The sequence below is a fragment of the Aythya ferina genome, assembly GCF_964211825.1.
Source record: "Aythya ferina genome assembly, chromosome: 22".
Classification (NCBI taxonomy): domain Eukaryota; kingdom Metazoa; phylum Chordata; class Aves; order Anseriformes; family Anatidae; genus Aythya; species Aythya ferina.
In genome coordinates this window covers 350,442-371,662 of record NC_140320.1, presented here as the reverse complement: position 1 = coordinate 371,662, position 21,221 = coordinate 350,442, and the positions used below count along the sequence as shown (strand labels likewise).

Here is a 21,221-nt window from a genome sequence, read left to right as displayed (position 1 = left end):
GATTCCAAGAGCTGAGCTGAGTGGCTTGTAGAAAAACATGGGAGCGTGGTTGTAGAAAACACATGCAGATTATTTCCCTAACAGGAGGGATGAAGGTGAGAGCATCTCTAACGTGCTTGCTATAGAAAACTTATCGTTCCACTACAGTGCACAGCTTCAGGCTTTAATACTGAGCTCTCTGAGCACTGGAATTTCTTCTGACTGTTCTTTTTCTGATAAAACGCACATAAGAAGTCACTATTGCTATCAACAGACCAGAGGTCTGTAGAAGCAAGATAGCTTGCTTTGCTTCTGCCTGCTGTGTGCCAGGGGTTGCGCTCTTCCTGAAGTTTAGCCAGCACCAGGACCTGGTTATGCGCCAACAAACTTAGTACCTTGTATCTCCAAGCAAGCTGCACAGCCTGTTAGCATTGACAGCACTGCACCTCTTGACTTCAGATAGAAAACAACTGCCCTTCAAAACAACTACTCTGTCAGGTGGCCCATGTTGGCCATGCTGTTGCATTCACTCGGCATGCTACTGTCTCCCAGTAAACTGTTTTGAAAATTGAAATGCTACTTAAGACGCTGTTCTACTATTTTAAATTTGAGGAGTATTTTTTTTCACTGCAGGCTTTTTGAAGATGAAATAGAAAAAGCCTGCAGAGTTAGATCCTTCACTGAAACTAGCTGTTTCAGTTTTTTTGAAGTCTGCTTTTGTTTAGAAACAGTGCCTGAGAACAAATTTGCACTAAGTCTTGAGACTTTCCTCATTTGAATTGCAAAAGCTTCTGAGGAGATGGAAGTGCAGATGACCAGTCTGAGCCAGGTGCTGATGGTCGTAGTATGCAATGTGGTAAAATGCAGCTCTAGGGCACCTTCTGCAGATGAAAAATGACATGGCCCTGTGTGTCACAGGGCTGAACCAGGATAAACTCTTTACTTGCCCAGATTTTCTTTCCTTACTCTAAAGAGAGAGAGAAATAACAGTTTGGCTTCTACCTACTGTGCCATGTTAGGTGTTTCTGTCTTCCAGCAACCAGCAGAAAGACAAGAAGCACTCTCAGCTCTGTGTTCTGGCAGAGCAGCACCTGTGCTTGAGCTACATCACATTAATTTAGCTATTACCTAGCAGGACAGAGCTGTGGTGTAAGTGATTGCAAAACTACAGCTAAGGGGTTTATTCCCAGTTACCACTCAACTGCCCCCCTACCCAGTGAGTCATCCCCCCGCCCAAATTTTTCATGCTTGTGAAAAGAGGGGTTGTCTTCACAGAGTTAGCTGTGCCTTAAGCTCTTGGCTCTGGAGAACAGGGGAGCACAGCTACAGAACTGCATGCTTCCCAGTTCCTGGGCTTGGCCCCATGTGTAGTCATGACTGTAGCATGATTTGGGGGTACTAGGTACCATTTTTCATCAGCCAGTATTTTGGTCAAGGTGCAGAGTGCCCTTATACCTGGAGGTGCTGTGTGGAGACTGGGAAAGCGAAGCTCAGCAGCGGGACTGCTGCTGAGCTGTTGAATCCTGGTGTAAGTGGGAAGGGGAGATGCTAAAATGAAAATGAGAGCGTTTTTAACATTTCTTTTTCCATACTGTTTCCTCTGTGCTCAAACTGAAAGATTCCCTCCATGGGAAGCCTGTATTTTATCTGATATGTGAGGTGCTGCTGGAGACTGTCTCTAGTGAAATTATTCTTGTTCCCAGCAGTAGTTGGATGAGTGACTAATTTTTTTTTTTTCACCAGAGCTTCAGCTCTTTTTTATGCTGAACTAAGCTTAGCAATAGTATTTATGGTGTAATTAGTAAAGGTGGCTTTTTTTTTTTTTGTTCCTAGCTTTATTCCTTCACTGTTGTATGAAAATCTACCCACACTGTGTTCTCATGTATCTGGGTTTGGATGGAACCGTTTCCTTAAACTGAGTTTGGCTGTCTCTCTTCTGTCTCTCTGTAATGTAATGAATGTGTAACACTGGTAAAACAGGCTGCTGTTGCACAGCCCTGCACTGAGCCAGCTGTTTACTATGTCACCTTGTGTGTCTTGTCCCCAGAGGATGAACTTACACTTCCAAAAGTCTAAAGTGCAAGTCTGAGATGACATCTTCCAAGCGTAGTGACACTGCTGCTCAGCATCTGAAGAAGCATCAGGAAAGCTGTAGAGAAAGTTCTTTCCACTTTTATCTATTGAAAAAGTTCAGGCTTGTATGCTGTAGTGTCTGTAAACGTAAATGTATTTGGAGTAAATACTCATGCGCTTTTCTTGTATAGTGTTTCTGTCCTTGCCTTCTCTTCTGCTGCTAGTCTGGGGAAAGTGGAAGTGACTTCTAAGAAGTAATTTAAGAAATAAGAGTTTGTTGACAATGCAACAGGTGTTTTTAACAACCCTTGGCTCTTATCCTGTGCTTTCCAAGCACGTTCCCTCCTTAGTGCTCTATGAACTCTGTTATGTGTTGATCACAGTAGTGATGCACTTACCAAAATGCCTTTTAAGGTCTATCCAGGCATTCTTCTGCTTGGCTGGCAAGATTGCTGCTGCTAGAAAGCTGAAATACACTGCATGCTAGTCGGATAAAGCCCTAGCTCTCACTGGGTGGAGTGAGTGATTTCTGCCTCGGCTGCTCAGACTTGATGTGTTGGGCTTGGGCTTGTGTGAAGCTTGCAGAGCCAGTGGTCACCTAATATGTGTAATGTTGTTCAGCAGGGAGCATAACACTCCTGAGACCAGGTTGACTTCAGTCTGCCAAGGAAGAAATGGATAGCTTACAGTAAACCCAGCAGTTGGAGAGCTTTCCCAAAATCATGTGTTGCATTTGGGAAAATTCGGTGTGTCAGTTTGTGTTCCTTTATATTAAACTTGACTGTAGAGTTGAACGACCTGCCTGGAAAACTGAAGTCAGTCTCCAGCAGTCCTCTGAGTAAAATAGATAAATTTTGGGATGCTGTTGCCTCTTAATTTATGTCTCTGTAAAGTAAGCTGGAGCATACTAGGCTTGATTTGGATGTGCAGCACCTAGGAAAAAAAAGCTTTTTGAGCTGAGGAGCTGTGAAGTTGATTGAACGATTGAACCCCTCTTGCACTGTGGAAAGGCTCTGTAGCTCCCAACCTTTTTCTTCCTTTGAACCATTAGATCAATGTAACGCAAAAATGGAAAGAGAGACCTTTATATCCTGCCTGTGTTCCATGTAGAGATTTTTTGGGCAGAAAAGTAACTGTGAGAATCCCAGCCTCGTGTCTGTCCCGTGCAGTTTGTGGGGTGTTGTCTGCTATTGCTTAAGGAGTTGTTTCATAACCAGTTAATACTTCTGACCTTACTGTCTCACCAGTCTTGTGCCCTAACTCTATAGGGAGCTGTTACAGAAGGCTGATTTTAAGGAATTAAAGCAGTCTTTGTGAACGTAGCGAACACAAGTTGCTTCAGGTAAAAAGAAAAAGCTTTGGCAGCTCCTCACGTACTCTAAGCTCGTGCAGCTCTGCTGCCTTTGGTGTTTGTCCATGATGAATCCACGGAAGTGGGTGGTACGAGCCCATAAGAAGAAGGGAGTTCATGTTCACCCTGCAGAAGAAAGGTCTGTCACCCAGTGCAAGGAAGAAGGTGCATGTTGTTCTAGTGGGAAGTCGAGGGAGATAATGTATCCAGTAGCTTCAGCGCCTGATCCTCTCTGGGATGTGGTGACACCCATATGATTGCAGTGCAGATTTACAGATGTAGTATAACAAGATATAGTATAACAGATAGGTGAGGAGAGTTGAGTGGAGCTAGCTTTCAAATCACTTTGGTTGGACCAAGATGTTTCTCAGTTACCAACAGTGTTGTGCTATCTTCCTATGACTTGGATTGTAGGGCAAGAATTCTTAAAATCAATAGTTCTGTCTACTAATTATGCTTGAAGTGTCTCATTCTTCCTGAATGAAGATGTTCAGCTTACTTCAGATGTATGCAAATGCTCCTGCCTGAATGCTTAGCAATGCGTGAATCCCTACAGTGAAACTTACTTTGACACTGGTGTTGTTATTAGCAGCCAAAAGAAATCTTTGGAAATGCAAGAGCTTCTTTATTTGATCTCTGGAAGGATTTCAGATGCACATCATGGTGCAGCTTAATGCTTCACTTGTGTCCTGATCCAGCAGCAAGCTGTGGAGTAGGGAATCTTTGCTTGCATCTTCTGCTCTGCAGAGGTGCACTTGTCATGGGTGGATTTGGGTTGTGGTTTGTGGCCTGGGTGAGTTCTCCATGTCCCAAGAGCCCTGTTTCTTGCCTAGTGCTGGCAGCAAGCCTTTGGATCTCCTTGGCTTGTTTTGTGTTTTTACAATTGCAACCTGTTGTTCACTGATATAATTTCAGGGTAGTGACTTAGATAGAAGCATGTGAGTGTCGGTAACGAATTAGGGATGCAGCTTCAGTTGTCTTTGATGGACTGAGTGCTGATGTTGCCCACAAGCTATGCATGCACATAGTATTTTTCCAAATAAGCAAGAACAGGATGTCTGTGTGCAGTTAGTTGAAACGAGAGCCTTAAGTAAGAGGAAAAGAGGGGAATTGCTCTGGAAAAGTCAGCCCTGGTCTTCACTGTAGTTGCTCACTGTGCTTGCAAACTTTTTTTTTTATTTGGGAAGCTGAAACAAAATCCATTTCCATTTTTGGAATTATGGAAGCATGGAGGTGAAAACAGACAACACTTTTGCTTCAAGAAGAAAGGCAAGTTCTGTTTTTGTTTTTTTTTTTTTTTGAGCAAGGTGCAGGCAAATGCACTTAAACTTCTGTGAGGAAACAGCAGGACAAGCTGAAGCAAAGTATTTCAGGGCTGTACACACATCTGTGGAAAAAAAAGAAAAGAGTTCACATTAATTTAGTAGTACCAGAGAAATGTTTGCTTGCAGTTGCTTTTAAGCAATACAGGTACATTTCTACAGTGTGGTTCTGGGTGCGGTGGTAGCAATAAGAGCACAAATCTTTCTCTGAACCTGTACTTGGAGATCTCTTAGCAGGGCAGCTCATGTTTTCTTCTCCGGGTTATTTCCAGCTGAAAGTGCAGTTTGCTAGAGAGATTGGATGGAGTTCAGTTTCTTGTTTGAGAGGTTTTTTTTTTTCTTTTTTGATGAGGTTAATTTAAAGACAACAGTGTGGTGTTGTAGTCTGGAAATTCATGTAGTGACATAGGATGTATACAGTAATTAAATACCCACAGCTGAAAAAGCAGTCTAGCAAATGTGCAGTGTGGTGATTCTTCAGCTGCTCAGCATGTGAATTTTTGCAATTGTTTTTTCAGCCTTGACACTGCCCAATTCATAAAGATTCTGTAAAGCAGTGCTGAGGTCAAGCCTTCTCCATGCAGACAGCAGCAGCCCTGCTCGCACCTTCTCTGCTGTGCCTTGTGCCGAGCAGCAGATCAGCATTTTCTGAAAGCTGGTGTGTTGGCTGGGGTGGTTTAGCAGCTCTGATCTTAGCAGAACGGTTACTGACAGCTTACCCTTCTGTTCATTTTTCCAGGAAGCGCGACGTGATGCAGAACATTATGCAAATCCTGGAGTCTGTCCAGTTGAAGTGGGAGCTGTTTCAGAGCTGGACAGACTTCTCCAGGCTACATCTCTCTAATAAACTGGCCATTTTTGGCATCGGTTACAACACACGCTGGAAGGAGGATATTCGCTACCACTACGCAGAGATCAGCTCGCAGGTGCCCCTTGGCAAACGGCTCCGGGAGTATTTCAACTCGGAGAAGCCAGAGGGCAGGGTTATCATGACCAGAGTACAGAAAATGAACTGGAAAAATGTTTACTACAAATTCCTAGAGATCACTATTAGTGAAGCAAGGTGCCTCGAGCTGCACATGGAGATTGACTGGATACCCATTGCTCACTCCAAGCCAACGGGAGGAAATATTGTTCAGTATTTATTACCAGGAGGCATCCCCAAAAGCCCGGGCTTGTATGCCATTGGGTATGAAGAGTGTCATGAGAAGCCCCACTCGCCTCTCATGGAACACCGAGGCACCGATCCTGGCAATGAGACTCAAGGGGAGCTGGAAGTGCCATCACCGCAGGCATCTCTCCGGGTGGAGATGGAGTCTGCCCGTATTATCTACTGTTACCTTGGTATTGCTGAGGTCAGAACTCTCCAGCAGTGCCTGTTTTTACATTTTCAGGCAAACACCAAAACCTTCAGCAAAGAGTGGGTTGGGATCAATGCGTTTTTATCTCAGAACTGCATTGTAGAGCCCGGTGTCTCACCAAAATCCATCTACATCAAATTTGTGGAAGTGGAGAGGGATTTTCTTTCTGCTGGCTCTTTGGTAGAGTGCCTGGAAAAAGCCATTGGATACCCCTTAAAATTTAACAACTGAATCTCGTCCTTCATAAGGATTAGGGCTTCTGCCTGTTTCCATCTCACTACTGGACGTTTTCAGATCCTGTCTGTTCACAGCCGGGCAAGTAAGACTTTCCACTTGAAATGCGTTTCAGAGGGAAAGATGCTTGCGGGCGGTTTCAAAGAGCTCGCCCCAGGCGTGTGGGACAGCCGTCGACCAGCCAGCTCTGCACCGAGCAGTGCTGCGATGAGAGCCCTGTACATGAAATGACTGTAGGTACATTCCACATCGGACTGAGCGTATGCTTGGCGTTTCATACAAAAAGCTGTTTTTCCACTATGTCTCATTTTTACACATCCGTCTCTAAGTGTTATTACAGATCTGAATAAATAAGCAATAGATAATGGCAAGTTAAACCTTGAATCACATTAAATGAGACTGTTTTTCAAAGCCACCCTAGATACTATTGTATATAATTTAGAATTTCACATTTTTTCACCCATCAAGTGTTCTATCCAAACAGTGTTGCCTGCAAAGACTTTTGTTTCTGTGATGTATTCCACTTTACTAGTAGTGTTGCCATATCTGCTTTTATTTTATTTTTATTTTATTTTATTTTTAACATTAAAATAATTCCTGGGCTTTTTTTTTTTTTTTTTTTTTTTGAATTCTATTTAGCCTCTGTGAGAATAACCTGGCAGCTGGGAAACGTTTTGTCAAACCATGCTTATGGATACAATCAAAGCTGTGAGAACTGGGGTGGGGGGAAAGGGGTGGGTGGGTCGGGGGGGCCGGGAGGAAGCATTTAAAGCCTTTTCAGAAGTGTTACTATATAAGCCCCATTACTTTGCTGGCTGGTGCTGGCATTTTGTTTTTTCTAAAGCTCATTGATCAGTGACGTTGTGACATACAATGAATGTGTCAGTCCTAATAAAATCAAGCAAATGCGCACGGACTCCTAGAGCTGTCTTTCTCCTCCTGGGGTTGGATCCATCTGCAGGGACACAGCTTTCCTGCCGGGGCTCTGAGCAGCACCCTGGAAATTTCCACTGGGGTTTTGTTCCAGAGGTCATCCCTGTGAGAGCCTTTCAGTTTTGGTTGTATTGTGTCCAGGGTCAGCAGCTATGGAGGATGGTGAGTGTGGCTGTGCTTGTTTTGTTACCAGCATGGGTGCCTGAGCATCCCTCTTGCCAGGCTTGGACAGAAGGTTTGGGGAGAGGAGGGAGTGGAAGTGGCTTTATAGCCCTGGTTGGTGGCTGTGCCTCAAGGGATGTGGGACAGCAGTGTGTCCCTTGGTGGAGCTGAGTTTCCTCCTTTGCCTTCAGCTTCTGCCTTCTGACCCCCCTCCCCCCCAGCTCTGGACATGTCTTCAGCTTGGGAACACCATCTGTTGAGTTGCAGCAGGGAAGATGAACAGCCTTTGGAAGTGCTCTGTGTCCCTTGGCACTGCTTCCCAGCCCCATCTAACCCCCACCATTTAGGAAACAAGAGACGCCTTTGCCCCCATCGTTTTCCTCACACTTGATGTGGCTCTGCATGGGGAGGCTCCTCCTCACTGCTGCATGGCAGCATTTGAGACTCCTCTGTGTTCAGTGGTGACTTTCCCTGACAATTTGGGACTGGAACAAGCAAGTTAAGGTCAGAAAAGCTGCAAATGCAGCTGGGCACTGAGCATGGGGCTGGAGAAATGGGTGGAAATGGGGCTCTTCCACTTGGGATCCTCTGGTAGTGGGGATGGGTTGTGTGGGTTTAAGGCTTCTCAGGCTGTCTGGTGTGTGGCCTTACCTAGCAGAGAGACTTTTTGTTTCTCCTGAAGCGTTGAGCGATGGAAGTGTGTGGGGAGGCTTTTTGGGGAGAAATAAGGGTTCTACCACCTGTTAGGGCCAGGATTAGCTGCAAAGCCTCTCCTGGTGCTGTTCCCAGCAGAGGGCATCTGGTGGCCGGGATCGCTGGTGTGCAGCCCCCGTCCTGCCCCTTCCCTGCTCTTCCCGCTTCTCTTGCCAAGATCTGTTCCAGCCCGGGATGGATCCCCCAGTGGTCCCCAGGGCTGCGTCCTGCCATGCTCGAGGCTGGTTATGCTGCTGAGGGGGTCCGCTGATGTCCTTGGTTGGGGCCTACCAAGCTCCTTGCCTCCTGGGTACCCACTGTCCTTGCTCTGGGAGGATGCACTGCGTCCACCTGCCCTGCAAATCCCCCCCCCCCCCCCATATGCTCCCAAATCCCTCTGGGACCTTGCCTCTGCTCCAGGCCCCATCCCCGCTCCTCGCCCCAGCTGCAGGCAGGCCAAGGCCACACAGCTCGGGTGCTCACAGCGAGCTGGGGCTGCTTCCAGCCAGAGGGTCAAAATGTCCCTGTTTTGTCTTTTCAGTTTGGTTTTGAACTATGCTTTTTACTGCTTTTTGAGGATTAATGCGTCTGTTCAGGGGCCATTGGGAGGAGGAAGAGCCCTGCGGGGCTCTGGGGTCCCCAGGGTAGCAGCAGCGTGACCCCTGGGGAGGTGACAAGCTTCCCCCCCCCCCGCAATAATGCCCTAATTAATTATTAATAACCCTACTAATTAACAAATAACCGTGATTGGCTGGAATGGGGGGGGAGGTGGTTTGGACCCCCGGGGTGTGGGTGGGGAGAGGAGCCCCACCCCCCGACAAACCCCGCCCCCACCTGGGCCCCGCCTCAGACCCCCCCCCCCCCCGTCCCGGTCCCCCCCGCCCCGGCGCGGCCCCGGCGCGGCCCCGGCACCTGCTGCGGCTCCGGCTCCGGCCATGGGCGCGCTGCCGCCGGGCGCGCTGGCGCTGGCTGCGCTGCTGGGTGAGCGCCGCGGCACCGGGCGGGGAGCTGGGGGGCATCCGGCAGGGCTCCCGGGGGCTGGGGACGCCGTGGAGGGGGGATACCGGTAGGACCGGTGGGAAGCGGGGGGCACCGGGCACGGCGCGGGGCAGCCGAGGATGCCGCCGGGAGGAGCGGGGGGACAGCGGCAGAAGGCGGGGGAAGCAGCCGGTGGGACCTGCGGGGCGGGAGGGAACCGGGGACCGACGGGGGGAGCCCCAGGGGCACCCCCCGGCTCCGCTCCGCGTTCCCGATCCCCAGCGGGAGGCAGCTGCCGTTCTTTCGGTGCCCCCAGAGGGAAAAGCAAACGGGGCCGCGGAGTTACCCCGGGGCGGTGCAGAACCCCCAAAGTCCCGGAACCGAATCATCCCGACGGGACCAGGGCGCAGGGATGTGGATGTGCTGCTCCTGGCCTGCTCTCCCCTTCCCTGCTGACAACTTGCTCTCCTGCACAGCGCTGAGCAGAAAAAATCAATTATTTTTTTTCCCATTATAAAACCTGCCGCCTCCCCCCTTGTTTACCGATGCCTCCAAGCTGGCCTGGATGTGCGAAGTGGAGAGGGTTTCAACCCCTCTCTGTCTACGGGCTTTTTTCCTTCTTATCTTCCCCCCCCCCATCCGTTTCCATCCTTTTTTTTTTGTGATCTTAAGGGAAAGGTTGGAAGTGCTGGGTGTGCTTCAAAGGGAAACAGCCCTTCAAGTTGCTAGCAAAGGAAATGGCCCCCAAAACAATGGCAGTGGCTTGGGATGCTTGGGTGGCATTTCCTCCATGGCGGAACACTGTCTAGGGGTCCCCAGCCTCAGGAGACTGCTGTTTTCCTTTTTAATTATTATTATTATTATTTTTTTTCCATTAAAAAGCTATTAAAGGGTGCTGGGATGAGCCACTGTGTTGTCTACAATGTAAATTTGCATAGGGTTGTGCCAGGTTGCCTGGACAAAGTCATGCTGAAGTCTTGGGGCATGATGCTACAGGACCCAAATTACCCCATAGAATAGAAATGCGGTGAAAAGATGTTTGGGCACCAAATTGGTGGGTTCGGATGCTTTCAAACATCCCATCCTATGGGGTCCACATTGGATCATAGCAAAACTAGTGATGGGAGAAAAATGGGAAAGAAGAAAGAAAAATGAGGGATGATGCTTGGTGGTCCCATTGCTTCTTCCTTGTCCCCATGTCACTGGCTGAGCAGTGAAATTTGGGGCTGGGCACGTTGGGGGTTAAAGCTGGCTGCCCGTGTCTATCTATAGAAAAGTCACATTTTTTTCCTGATTTTGGCTCTACAGAGGATACGGCACTTTCTGCCCCTGGGTCATGAGAAAAGCTGCTGTGGGTTTTCCCAACGGGCGCTGTTCCGCGGACCAGCAGCTTCTATCAGCCCATTTATAAATAGCCCAGAGCTGAGGGAGGGAAGAAAACCCCATGGCTGGGTGGGTGCAGGCTCGTTTCCTTGAAGGGCCATGCAAGGCAGTCTCTTGACCTTTCTTCAAGGCTCTTAGGGGCCATTTTTCCAGTCAGATTCCTGCTCAGCCACTGTTTCCGCTCTGGAGAAGCACGAGCCGAGCATATTAAACCCAAGCCGTCGTCTCTCGGTTTAATTTCTGTCTCGGTTTCACATGGCCAGATCGCCTTAATCCTATAGAGTGAGGGCATCAAACGCAATCCGTCTTCAGCCCATTAATTCCCAAGTGGTTAATAGCTTATAGCGTCCGGCTGGGCACTACAGTTTTGGGGAGGATGCTTTTTGCAAGAGGATTTGGGGAGTGGGGGGTGGAGGGGGCATTTTGATGTGGGAGGCAGCATTTTGGGCTGAAATGGTAGGATTTAGCCAGTGGGAGGAGAGGGGGGTGAGGGGGAGAGGGCAGCTCAGTGTTTCATACAGGTGCTGCAGTTTGTCAATGAGGTTGTGCAATCACTGCTAGAGGTGTTCAGGGATTTAAAGGCTTTTTCTGAAGGAAAAAAACTGGCAGATGGGCTGAAGCAGAGGGAAGCCCTCCCCAGACAGATGCTTAGCTCAAGGCAGTTGAATAAAAACCTGAGTTTTTCATCCCAAACAGCAGCCGGATGGCCCTCAGGGACGGCAGCAGGCGAGTGCCCCAGGCACCCATGCCGATATGCATATGCACACCCCGAGCAGCTTAATTTTTTCTATCTGTTTAAAGCATTAGAGGATTTGCAGTGGCAAGGTGGCTAAATCTGGAGCTGATGCCAGCAGCAGCACCCGCATGCCAAAGGGTTTGGTCCTGGTCCCCAGGGAGCTGACCTCTGGTGCTGCATCCCCGGCCTGAGCTCAAGCACCTGCTATTCCAGCACTTTTGGGGGCGATTCCTCCTGCATGAGGGGCTGTGGGTCAGTTCTACAATGAAAAAAAAAAAAAGTGATTTTGGAAGCAAGCATCCTCCAGAAAGACAATATCTGTGTTTTGATAGTGTCGCTTCTCCCCAGTGTTCTGGGGGTGATGATGGAGCTGCAATCTCAGATCTCTGTTGCTGAAGGATGACAGAGAAATGCTGCAGCCACAGATTGTTGTTGAATTGGTTGTCACTAGGTTTCAGCGTTAATGCATGCTTGTAACAGCAAAGGGAGCTTGGTCTGGGGTAAGCGCCAGTGGATTTGCTGTGTTTTAGACATTTCCATATGTATGGGTACTAACCAGCGACAGGGAGGATAAGAACCACTGGAAAAAGGTGTCTGCTGAGCTTTGCCACTGATTCCCAGTGGGACTGGGAAAACATGGCTTGGGCTGGCTACACTGGGACAACTTCAGTCTGGTCCTGCAGCCTGCTTTTGAAATAACAGCTCAATGACATAGGAGCTCAGTGCAGAAGTGTTTGCTCATGGCCATGGTAACCCTGTGAGTAATTATATGCGTATTTGTTGCTATCTCTGATCTTGGAAAGATTTCAGGGCTTTATCTTGAGGCAAAATTGATGGGAAGCCTGTGGCCGGGGCTGAGCATCTTGCTGTTCACTCCCTCTTGAGCCAATGTTGGTGCCCAGTTGCTGCTCAGCCCCAAGAACTTGGCTTTCTACCTCAACTTTGCCTGTTGTGCATAGCTTTTGCTGTGCTTTACCTGGGCCATAAAGATGCTGATGGGCTGAAAATCCTGAATTTTCATGGGGTGAAGAGTGCAGATGTTGGGGGTGATTAGTTTCCAAATCACTGCTTTTCACTCCCAACCTGCTCTGACCCTTTGGCTTCCCATTTCCGACCTTAAATCAAAAATGCGAAACCACTTGTGTGACTCGGGCTCGTCTGAGTAGTTAATGAACCATCCTCTGTATTTTATTTTAACTTCTTTTAATTTAATTTTTTTTTTGTGATGCTACTTGCGTTCAGGTGACCTGCGCTGCTGTCTCCACCATGTTTTCCCCCCTGGGTAGGACTTAAGGTTTTATGTTCTTAGGTTGGGTTTAGCTATTTTTAAGCGCTGAGGTGTCCGCCCTCGCCCAGCCAGGGCTGATTTCTCCTGCCTTTCCTTGGCCAAACTGGCCCAAGTAGGGGACTGAGGGTGGGGGGGGGGGGGGGGGGTGTTAGGACTTTGAATTTGTGGGGGGGAGCCTGTGTTATCAGCTGGCGCAGGGCTTCCTGCCTGGGGCTGCAAGGCGCCCTCAGGAAGTTGCGCTGAAGCCTTGCTGGGGGAAGAGCGGATGAATGCAGGAGGCTAAAAATACCCCCAGGCGCCTTGTTTTCATCTTCCTGCCCTGAAAAAAATCCTGGAGAAGTTTGTGTGCACGCTGGGGGGGGAGGCGGGGGGGGGATAAGGAGAGAAAGGGGGCTGTGAGAGCAGGGGCTGAGCTTGGGTGTGAGTTAATTTGTGGGTTAAACCCATCCAGGCTGTGCACTGATGCCCAAATCCCCATGTTAGCTGCAAAATTTGCCCCAAATCCCCCCACAGGCCACGAGTAGTAAAGCCCCCCACCCCACCCCCATTTTTTCAGGGTGAGGACAGTGGAATGGGGACAGCCAGTGACATGGGGATGGGGCAGCCGTGCTGGGGTTACCCATGGCATTTAATTCTCAGCCCTGGAGGGAACCCAATGCAAACTGTTTCCAGGCACCCGACCTCGCCTGAGCAGATTATTTTCCAGCTGATCCTTTTCTGAGCAAAGCTGGGAAATAATCCCACCCCCTGCTAGCCAGGCACCCCCCTTCCCTGACCTGTGGCACCCACTCTGATCCCCCCTGCTCCTGACTTTATTTTTGAGGGAATTGATGCTGGGGGGGATACTTCGGTGGGGGCATTGACACCCTCACAGCCCCGTGGATGACACTGGGACGGGGGGACGGGGGGGGGGGGGAACACAGAAGGCCACACAGCAGTTATTCTGGTTTAGCACTTGTGGGGGTGGCAAAGGACCTGAGAGGGTGCAAAATGATGCGGGGGTGCTGGCTGGGTGCCTGCAATGAAGCAGGTGCTATATGGGTTTCCCCCATAAAAAATGAAATCGCCCAGGGGCAGGAGGTAGCACCAGCCCCAGGGCTGCATGGCATCCTGTGGGCTCCTCCAAAAGCATTTGGGGAGCTTGGGGATTTATCCCTGATGCAACCGGCAGCCTGGGGCAGATGCTTTCCCATGCTTGTTTCGTGGGGGGAAGTGGCCGTGGGAGGGGAAGGCTTTGTCCTGCATCCTCCAGCTGGCCGGAAAGCCCTTCCCATGGCGGGGAAGGAGGAAAAATTTCCTCCTGGCCCAGTCTCCAGGCGATAACATGCTTTTTCTTTCCTTTTCTTTGGAACAGGGTGTTTTTCTAACAATTGGTGGGGTTGTTATTATTTTTTCCTTTTTTTTTTTTTTTTTTTTTTTTTGGTAAAACTGGCACCTGGTGTTGAGTCATGTCCCATTTTCCTGCTGGGCAGGTGTCTGCTCAGCTGTGCTGGAGGTGCACGTGGGGACAGGCTCCGTCTTCTCCGTGGAGGGGCAGGGAGTGGTGCTGCCTGCCTGGTACACCAGCCGCTCACAGAAAAAGCCCTATGTCACGTGGCTGCTGGATAAGGCTGATGCTGACCCCTTCCAGGTGACTGGGGGGACAGAGTGGGAAGGTGCCTACGGTGCCTTCAACATGGGGGATGCTTGTGTTGCCCACAATGTGGGGGTGGTGCCCACAGTGGGGAGGTGCCCACGATGGAGAGATGTCCATTGTACCCACGATGGTCATGGAGCCCACAGGGAGGGATGCCCATGCTGGGGAGTTGCCCATGATGGAGAGATGCTTGGGGTGCCCACAATAGGGATGTGCCTATGGTACCCGTGGTAAGGAGGTGCCTATGGTGGTAGGATGCTCATGGTGCCCGTGGTGGGGATGTGTCCTTAGTTTCCATGCTGTGGATGCTCAGGGTGGGTGAGGATGGAAGTAGCTCACATGACTGCTGCTGCTCCCCAAAATGTGGGGTTTGGAGGGGTTTCCCCTCCTGCAGTGCCATCCAGACATGTCCGAGCAGGAGTTTTCTCTGCGCAGATCCTAACATACCTGGATGGGGTGGTGAAGGTGGAGGAGACAGAGCTGAAGCCCCGCGTGGGGTTCCTGTACCCTGTCCTCACCCACAACATCTCAGTTTTCATCAACGCCACACGGGAGCGTGACTCAGGCCAGTATATGTGCACTGTCAACGTGGTGGATGATGCCACCAGCACGGGCAAGAACGTGGCCGTCATCAACCTCACGGTGCTGGGTAAGGGCCTGCAGGGCACCCCGGTCCCCTGTGCCCCCCTGTGGCCCCGGGGCCAGGACTAATGTAGTGCCTGCAGTGCCGCCAGCCCCCCCCGCCTGCCAGCTTCGGGGCAGCCCCGCGGTGGGGGCCAACGTGACGCTGAGCTGTGCCTCTGAGAAGGGCAAGCCCTCACCCGCCTACCAGTGGCAGCGCATCGCGCCCACCCCGCAGGTCTTCTTCCCCCCTGCCCAGGGTAAGGTGGGGCTGGGGGTGGGGGGAAGCTTTGGAGGGGGGGGAGAGGTGGAGGGGCTGGGGTCGTCCCCTGAATTCTGCCTGTTCCCAGCCTTGCTGTGCAAAGGGGGGAGGAGAGTGAGCATCCCCGTAACCTTGCCCCCTGCTATCCCTGCTGTACCGAGGTGGGTGTGGGGCAGGGGGGTAGCCATGGGGCAGCACCCCAATTCCTCCCCTGCAGACCAGGCTAGGGGCACCCTCAAGCTGACGAACCTCTCGCTGGACATGTCGGGCCTCTACAAATGTGTGGCTGAGAACCAAGCAGGGTCAGCTGAGTGCCGCATCATCCTGGAGGTGCACTCAAGTAAGTACGTGTCCGCAGGACTGGGGAGGGGGGCACGATCCTCGCAGCGAGGTGAGGGAGAGGCAAAGCTGCCCCTGCCACTTCTCTCCCCGCAGCCAGTGAGGGGGCCATCATCGCTGGTGCCGTGCTGGGTTCCCTGGGCGCTCTAGCTACTGTTGCCTTCTTTGCCCGCCGGCTTGTTGGCTACCGGAGGAAGAAACGTGATGGCCAGGAGGAGGCAGCGAATGAGATCAAGTGAGGGCAGCCCCCCACACACCCCTACCCCCCTCCCCGGGACAGAGGTTCAACAAGTTATTGCTACGTCTTGGAATTAATGAGGGGAGGAGATTTCTGGTCATCATTAGATTTCAGAGTTAACGAGGATATTTTCCACCTCTGTTCCCCCTCCCTACTGGGTGAATCCCTCTTTCTGTCCCCTGCATGGGGGGGGCTCCTGTGGCTCATCAGGTCTGAGTTCTTTTGTTGCTTTGGGGGCTGGGGAGTGTCAGCCAAAAATACAGGTGATTTTGGGAGTGCGTGGTGGGGAGCAGCCAGATTTCCAGCAGGTGTTGCCATTCTCTCTTCTGTCCACAGGGAAGATGCCGTGGCCCCCAAAACCCCCTCCTGGACACGGACTCCCCCCGCAGATGCCATCTCCAAGACCAGCACCTTGTCTTCCATTGTGGGTGCCCGGGACAGACCCTATGGGGCCTCACCCCTCTCTGACACTGCCTCTGTCCTCACAGCTGCTGGCAGCTACCGGGGACCCCACCGGGCTGGGGGATGCCCCCCCCCCACCAACGGGGCCCCCTGGCACCCCCCGCAGCCCCCTGCCACTGCAGGCGGGCTGCCCCCCTCCAGCCTGGCACGGGCAGGTGCCATCCCTGTCATGGTGCCAGCACAGAGCCGGGCCGGCTCCTTGGTGTGACCCCCCGAATAATGGGATGTCCCCCTCTGACATCTCACCCTGCCCACTTTTGGGGGCTTTTTTCCACCTTTTTTTTTTTCTTTTCTTTTAAGACACCTGGAGCAGCTGGACTTTTCCTGCGGTTGTTTAATGGGTGTGGGAGGTGCCCGCGCTCCGGGTTTTGGTGGCCCGAGACTCCCCGCCGATGCCAGCACCCCAAAACAGCCCCAACTGGAGGAGGGGTCCTCTTATTTTTTTTTTTTTTTTTTAATGTATCAGTGGTAATGGGCATTTTTCATAAACGAACATTAAAGGTGTTGGGAGGCAGGGGGGGTTGGAGGTGGCTATGGGGGGAGGTGGGAGGAGCACTTTTTTTAGATTTTTTTTTTTTTGATTAAAATGCTTTGGGCTGATTTTGTGAGGATGTGGTGGGTTGTTGGCCCCATGTCACACTAGGCAGCCAGGGCCTTTGGGGTCATGCTGACGGTGTGTGTTAGTGCACCACTTGACCTGCTGTCCCTCGCTGTGATGTCACAGCTTGCCATGTCTGCATCGCACCTGCCGTGACCGGTGGTGTGATGTCATGGGGGGGGCGTGTGGCATCACAGCGTTCAACTCTTGCCTGTGTGACTTCAAGCCGGCTGTCACGGGTCCATCAGTGATGTCACACATGCCTGCATGATGTCACACCCACCATCATACATCCAGTTGTGACATCAGACACACCTGTATGATGTCACTCCAGCCACCACATGTCCTGTGGTGATGTCACAGCGCCCACCGAGGGCTGCAGAGTTTCACCAGAGCTAGCTCTCGTCCCCCAGGAGTGCCACGCACACTTGTGTGATATCATGCCGGCCATCACATGTCCACCAGTGATGTCACACATGCCTGTATGACGTCACACAATGTCACACATTGAGTGCTTGCCAGTGACATCATGCGTGCAGGTATGACATCACACCAGACATCGCGGTTCTACTGGTTACCCCACCCACCCGTGGCTGTCACAGCTCCACCAGCATGACCTCACTCCCCCATCGTGTGATGTCTCTCCCGGTGCTGTGATGTCCCCATGGTGGCAAGGACAGCCCGGCCTCTGGCAGGGACCTTTATTGGGGCAGGGGTGAGGGGGGGCCCCAGCTGCGGGGGCCCAGGGGATGCATGCGGGGTCAGGGCAAAGCGGGGGCTCCTGCGCCTTGACGACTGAGGGGGCTCGGCAGGGCGGCTCCGGTGGGCCCTGCAAGCAAGAAGAGAGCAGAGCAGTCAGACTGCATGCATGGCCCTGCCTGTACCTGCACCCTGCACCTGCACCCTGCTCAAGCCCTGCTCCTTCATCCAGCTGCTGCATCCTGCACCTCCTCCATGTCCTGCCTGCACCCTGTCCTTGCAACTTCTCCCTGTCCTCCACTGCCCCTGCTCCTACCTGTCCCCTGCCCTGTCCAGGCAGCTGGGGCACTTAGGGTTTGGGGAGCAGAGATACCCAGCCTGGGCACCTTTTTTCCAAGGACCTCAGTGGGGAGTGGGAGCTGAACCCAGCTCACTGTGGGCTGGAGCTGACACAGGAAGAGACCCTGCTCAGGTGACTCAGAGAGGCAGTCCTAATGAGCCTTGTGGCCTTAACAAGCTTTGCAGCATTGGCAATCGGCAGCTGCATCTCTGCTGCATCCTCACTGAATTTTCACTGCAGTTCCATTGCACCCCCACCAAATGCCCATCTCATCCCAAGTCCATGCCCCACTGCATTGTCATTGAATTCCAATTACATCCCTGCTACAGCCCCCCCTGCATCCCAGCTGCATCTGCACTCCAGTGCCCTGCATGGAGCTGGGGCAGCAGCAGGATGGCACAGCTGCCAACCCCAAAGCAGTGTTCGGGGGTTGGGACTGTTCCCTGCACCCCCGGCACCCCCAGCATCCCCAGCCCCACAGCCCTGGTACCGTGGGCGCTTTTAAATTTCCCTTTTCCTGCCAGGAGACTGTGACACAGGCTTTTAAAAATAGCATGTGCTGAGGCGAGGCGTTTGGGGTGGTGTTGCTAAGGGAGAAATTCAATTCAAATCTAGGGCTTTGCCTTCCCCGCCGTTCCTATGCTAACTACTACGGCACACCCGCAAAATTAGGGCAAGGCAGGGCTGCCTGAATACCTCCTGCTTGCTTTTTGACTCCTGGAATAAGAAAAACCCTTCTCCAGCCCAAGTGGTCCAGCAGGAGCTGGGATGGGGAAGGCTACTTGAAGAATCCCTGCTTTAAGAGTAAGGAACATCAGGGGGTACCTAGTCACCATTGCGGAGGTCTCCACCACGGGTGCTGTTGGCGCACTCAGCATCCTTGGTTTTCCGGTCCATCTCCCCCTCCTTGATCTTCTTGCGGGTCATGTGGCCACGAAAGCTGGCCTGGATCTTGGCCGCCGCCGCGTTGGCATCGGGGTCGTCCAGGGGGATGTCCAGGATGTCCTCGTCCAGCTTTGTGCAGGCTCCCTCCTGCTGACAGCGAGGGGCAGTTACGGGGTGGGGTCCCTGCTTTGCCCTATGCCAGGAGCTCCTAAACCTGGTCTTTTGCTAAAAAAAAATCAAGGTCCTCAGGGGACTCATGGTGCATGCAAGCAACAGAGCATGGTTACAGTGTCAGAAAGATACTTTAACCCTGCTCTTTCCCATCACTACCTTCCAATACCACCCTGCCACAAACACCATCTAGACAAATGCACTGCTAGGGCCAAATCCTGGTCCCCTGAGTGCTTCAATACCAGGAGGGGCCATCCAGGGGAACAGAGGGAGGTTTTGCGGGGGTCATCACTTTCACCCTGCTTTGCTCCTGCTGACTGCCCAGTCTTTTTAACCAGAAGTGCTGCAAAATGCTGAAAATCAATGGGAAAATTGGGAAGGAGTGGTGGTGGCGAAATAATCACATTTATACCCTGTTGAAAATGCACAACCTGTGCATTGCATCCTGACCCCAAAGCATGTCTCCTTATGCAATGGCCCCCCATATAACGCCCTGCAGCCCAGCCCCCTCCTGCCACTGCAGTTGGAGTGGTCGACCCCCATTAAAGTTATCACTGCTGAGCAGTGGAAACAGGTGAAAAACTGGGGAGGGAAAAAAAAAAAAAAAAAAAAAAAAAAAAAAGCACATATAGCATTCAAATGGGACCAGAGGGGGCTGGCACTGGGCACCCCACTGCCACTGCATCCTTCACATCACCACCACTGTTTGCTTTAAAGGACTTTTTGAAGAGTTTTTTTGGTTCTTTGCAAGCTGCATGTTTGGGCTGGGGGTATGGCAGCCGTGGCTCATCCCGCCCACGAGAGAAAGCACCCAGGACTGATTCATGCAAAAGTGTGCACCCTGGCCAGGTGTGTGTGTGTGTTCCTTTTCTCACACGGGCTCTGTGGGAGCACTGGGGATGCATGGGACACTAAAGCCCTGCACTGCCTTAGAGGTGACACGATGTCACTGCAAAGTGGCACAGGAGGCACCGAGGTTTGTTGAACTGATGGAAAGGGGGACAGGAGCTTAAGTGGCAGGTCCAGGGTGGAAATGTGATAGGCAGGGTGGAAATGTTATAGGCAGGGGGGAAATCCTATACCCGCAGGGGAAATCCTATATCTGGGGTGGGGGGGTGGGGTGGGGGATTTGTATATCCATGGCGAAATCCTATATCCAGGGTGGGCTTTGTCGGGGGAAATCCCATATCCAGGGTGGGCTTTGTCGGGAGGAAATCCCATATCCAGGGTGGGCTTTGCCACCCCAGATGCAGCCAGAAGTGCTCTAATGCCAGCTGGGGCAAAAGGTATTTTTTAAAAAAAAAAAAAAAAAAAGGGAGAGAAAAGGGGGAAAGGCAGGAAATTAAAAAAAAAAAAAAGGATGAAAAGGGGAAAAACATATGTTCATTCTGCTGGATCTGCTCTCTGAGCCGTCTGGTGACTGGGTGGCAAGGGGGGCTCACCCTGGGGTGAGGCTGGAGGGTGCAGCACTGCGATCCCCTCTGTGAGCAGGAGGAAGCACCAGATTCTCTCTTGGCTGTAAGAAACCTTCACTGCCTCCTGGAGAGGCTTTTGGGGGGACATAATGCTGGAGAAGAACAGAAAGAGGGGTCTGACTGCTGGGTCTGGGGAAAGGGGGGAGTTTCCTGCCCTGCCCCATTGGGATGCCATGCAAAACTGGCTGGAAAAGGGATATTTGGAGTGCTTTCCTCTGAGCCCCGGCAGCACCCATGGGAGCAGCAGGGATCTTGGGGTGCAAGGCTTTGCAGCAGATCTTGGGGAGGGAATGGAGTTGGTTTGGCTCCTGGGTGCTGCACCCACAGTCCTGCAGCATCGTCCCCCACAACAGCACAATCCCCCCCCCCCGCGCATCCCTGCCACCGTGCCTTGCACAAAAACAGGAGAAAGAAAAAAAAAAAAAAAAAAAGTAATTAAAACCAGAAAGCCGGAGGGCGCGAGGTACATACGTTGCAGCAGTCCATGGTGGTGAGGGGCTCACGCAGGGGCTCGCTCTCCCGGCGCAGGTGGCAAGTTGAGCGGAGCTGCTTGCCTACGTAATGCGCTTCCTCGGGGCGAGCCTATCAGCCCACCTCCCCGCCAGCACTGCTGCTCCTGCCAGGCTTGGGCTTTAGTTTTTTAATTTTTTTCCCCCTTCTCTCTCCCTCTCTCTCTCTCTCTCTCTTTCTCTCGCTGCCTCCTCCAATTTCTCTTGCAGCAACTCCCCTCGCCTCCAACTCCCTCCTAATGCTTAAAGGAGCCGTCAGCCTGCGCTGGGGCTTCATGCAATATAAATCCAGCAGTACAGATGATGCTATCAAATATTTAATGGGATGGGCTCTGTGCCTATGGCATGGGGCTCTGGGGCTTGTAATAGGGCAGGGGGCTGTGCTTTGTGCCCAGCGGGGCTGATTTAATAGGGTTGTGCCTGAATTTGCGCTGATTTGGGGAGGGGTTGTACCAGGGTCACGCACACATAGCTGAACTTGCAGCAAGTGGGG

The 21,221-nt window shown here is 51.8% G+C and overlaps 3 protein-coding genes across 9 annotated transcripts in view; 2 read left to right on the top strand and 1 right to left on the bottom strand.

Moving 5' to 3' along the window:
* The window catches only part of MSANTD2 (Myb/SANT DNA binding domain containing 2), a 29,349-nt gene extending 22,652 nt beyond the window's left edge, over positions 1–6,697 (top strand). For 5 of the 6 annotated variants that reach the window (XM_084495438.1, XM_084495437.1, XM_084495434.1 and 2 more), the window contains one exon: positions 5,465–6,697. In XM_084495438.1, coding sequence (XP_084351564.1) covers positions 5,465–6,317 — 853 coding nt within the window. In that variant the 3' untranslated portion in view covers positions 6,318–6,697. The remainder of the gene's footprint in view (positions 1–5,464) is intronic. The other variant, XM_084495441.1, reaches the window with a different exon arrangement.
* A 2,273-nt stretch (positions 6,698–8,970) lies between these two features.
* Positions 8,971–16,987, top strand: LOC311422416 (endothelial cell-selective adhesion molecule-like). Of its 2 annotated transcripts, XM_084495432.1 has the most exons (8): positions 9,013–9,089; positions 12,448–12,487; positions 13,966–14,123; positions 14,565–14,778; positions 14,855–15,010; positions 15,230–15,352; positions 15,448–15,586; positions 15,926–16,987. In XM_084495432.1, the coding sequence occupies exons 2-8, from the start codon at positions 12,472–12,474 to the stop codon at positions 16,257–16,259; spliced, it is 1,140 nt and encodes a 379-aa protein (XP_084351558.1). In that variant the 5' UTR covers positions 9,013–9,089; positions 12,448–12,471; the 3' UTR covers positions 16,260–16,987. The 2 variants fall into 2 exon arrangements, with proteins under 2 accessions (XP_084351557.1, XP_084351558.1); XM_084495431.1 differs by lacking the exon at positions 12,448–12,487 and having other exon boundaries at positions 8,971–9,089.
* A 348-nt stretch (positions 16,988–17,335) lies between these two features.
* On the bottom strand, positions 17,336–21,008 carry NRGN (neurogranin). Its single transcript, XM_084495433.1, has 3 exons — positions 20,691–21,008; positions 18,514–18,720; positions 17,336–17,478 (listed from the first exon to the last, which is right to left on the bottom strand). The coding sequence occupies exons 1-2, from the start codon at positions 20,703–20,705 to the stop codon at positions 18,514–18,516; spliced, it is 222 nt and encodes a 73-aa protein (XP_084351559.1). The 5' UTR covers positions 20,706–21,008; the 3' UTR covers positions 17,336–17,478.
* Between the last annotated feature and the right edge of the window lie 213 nt (positions 21,009–21,221).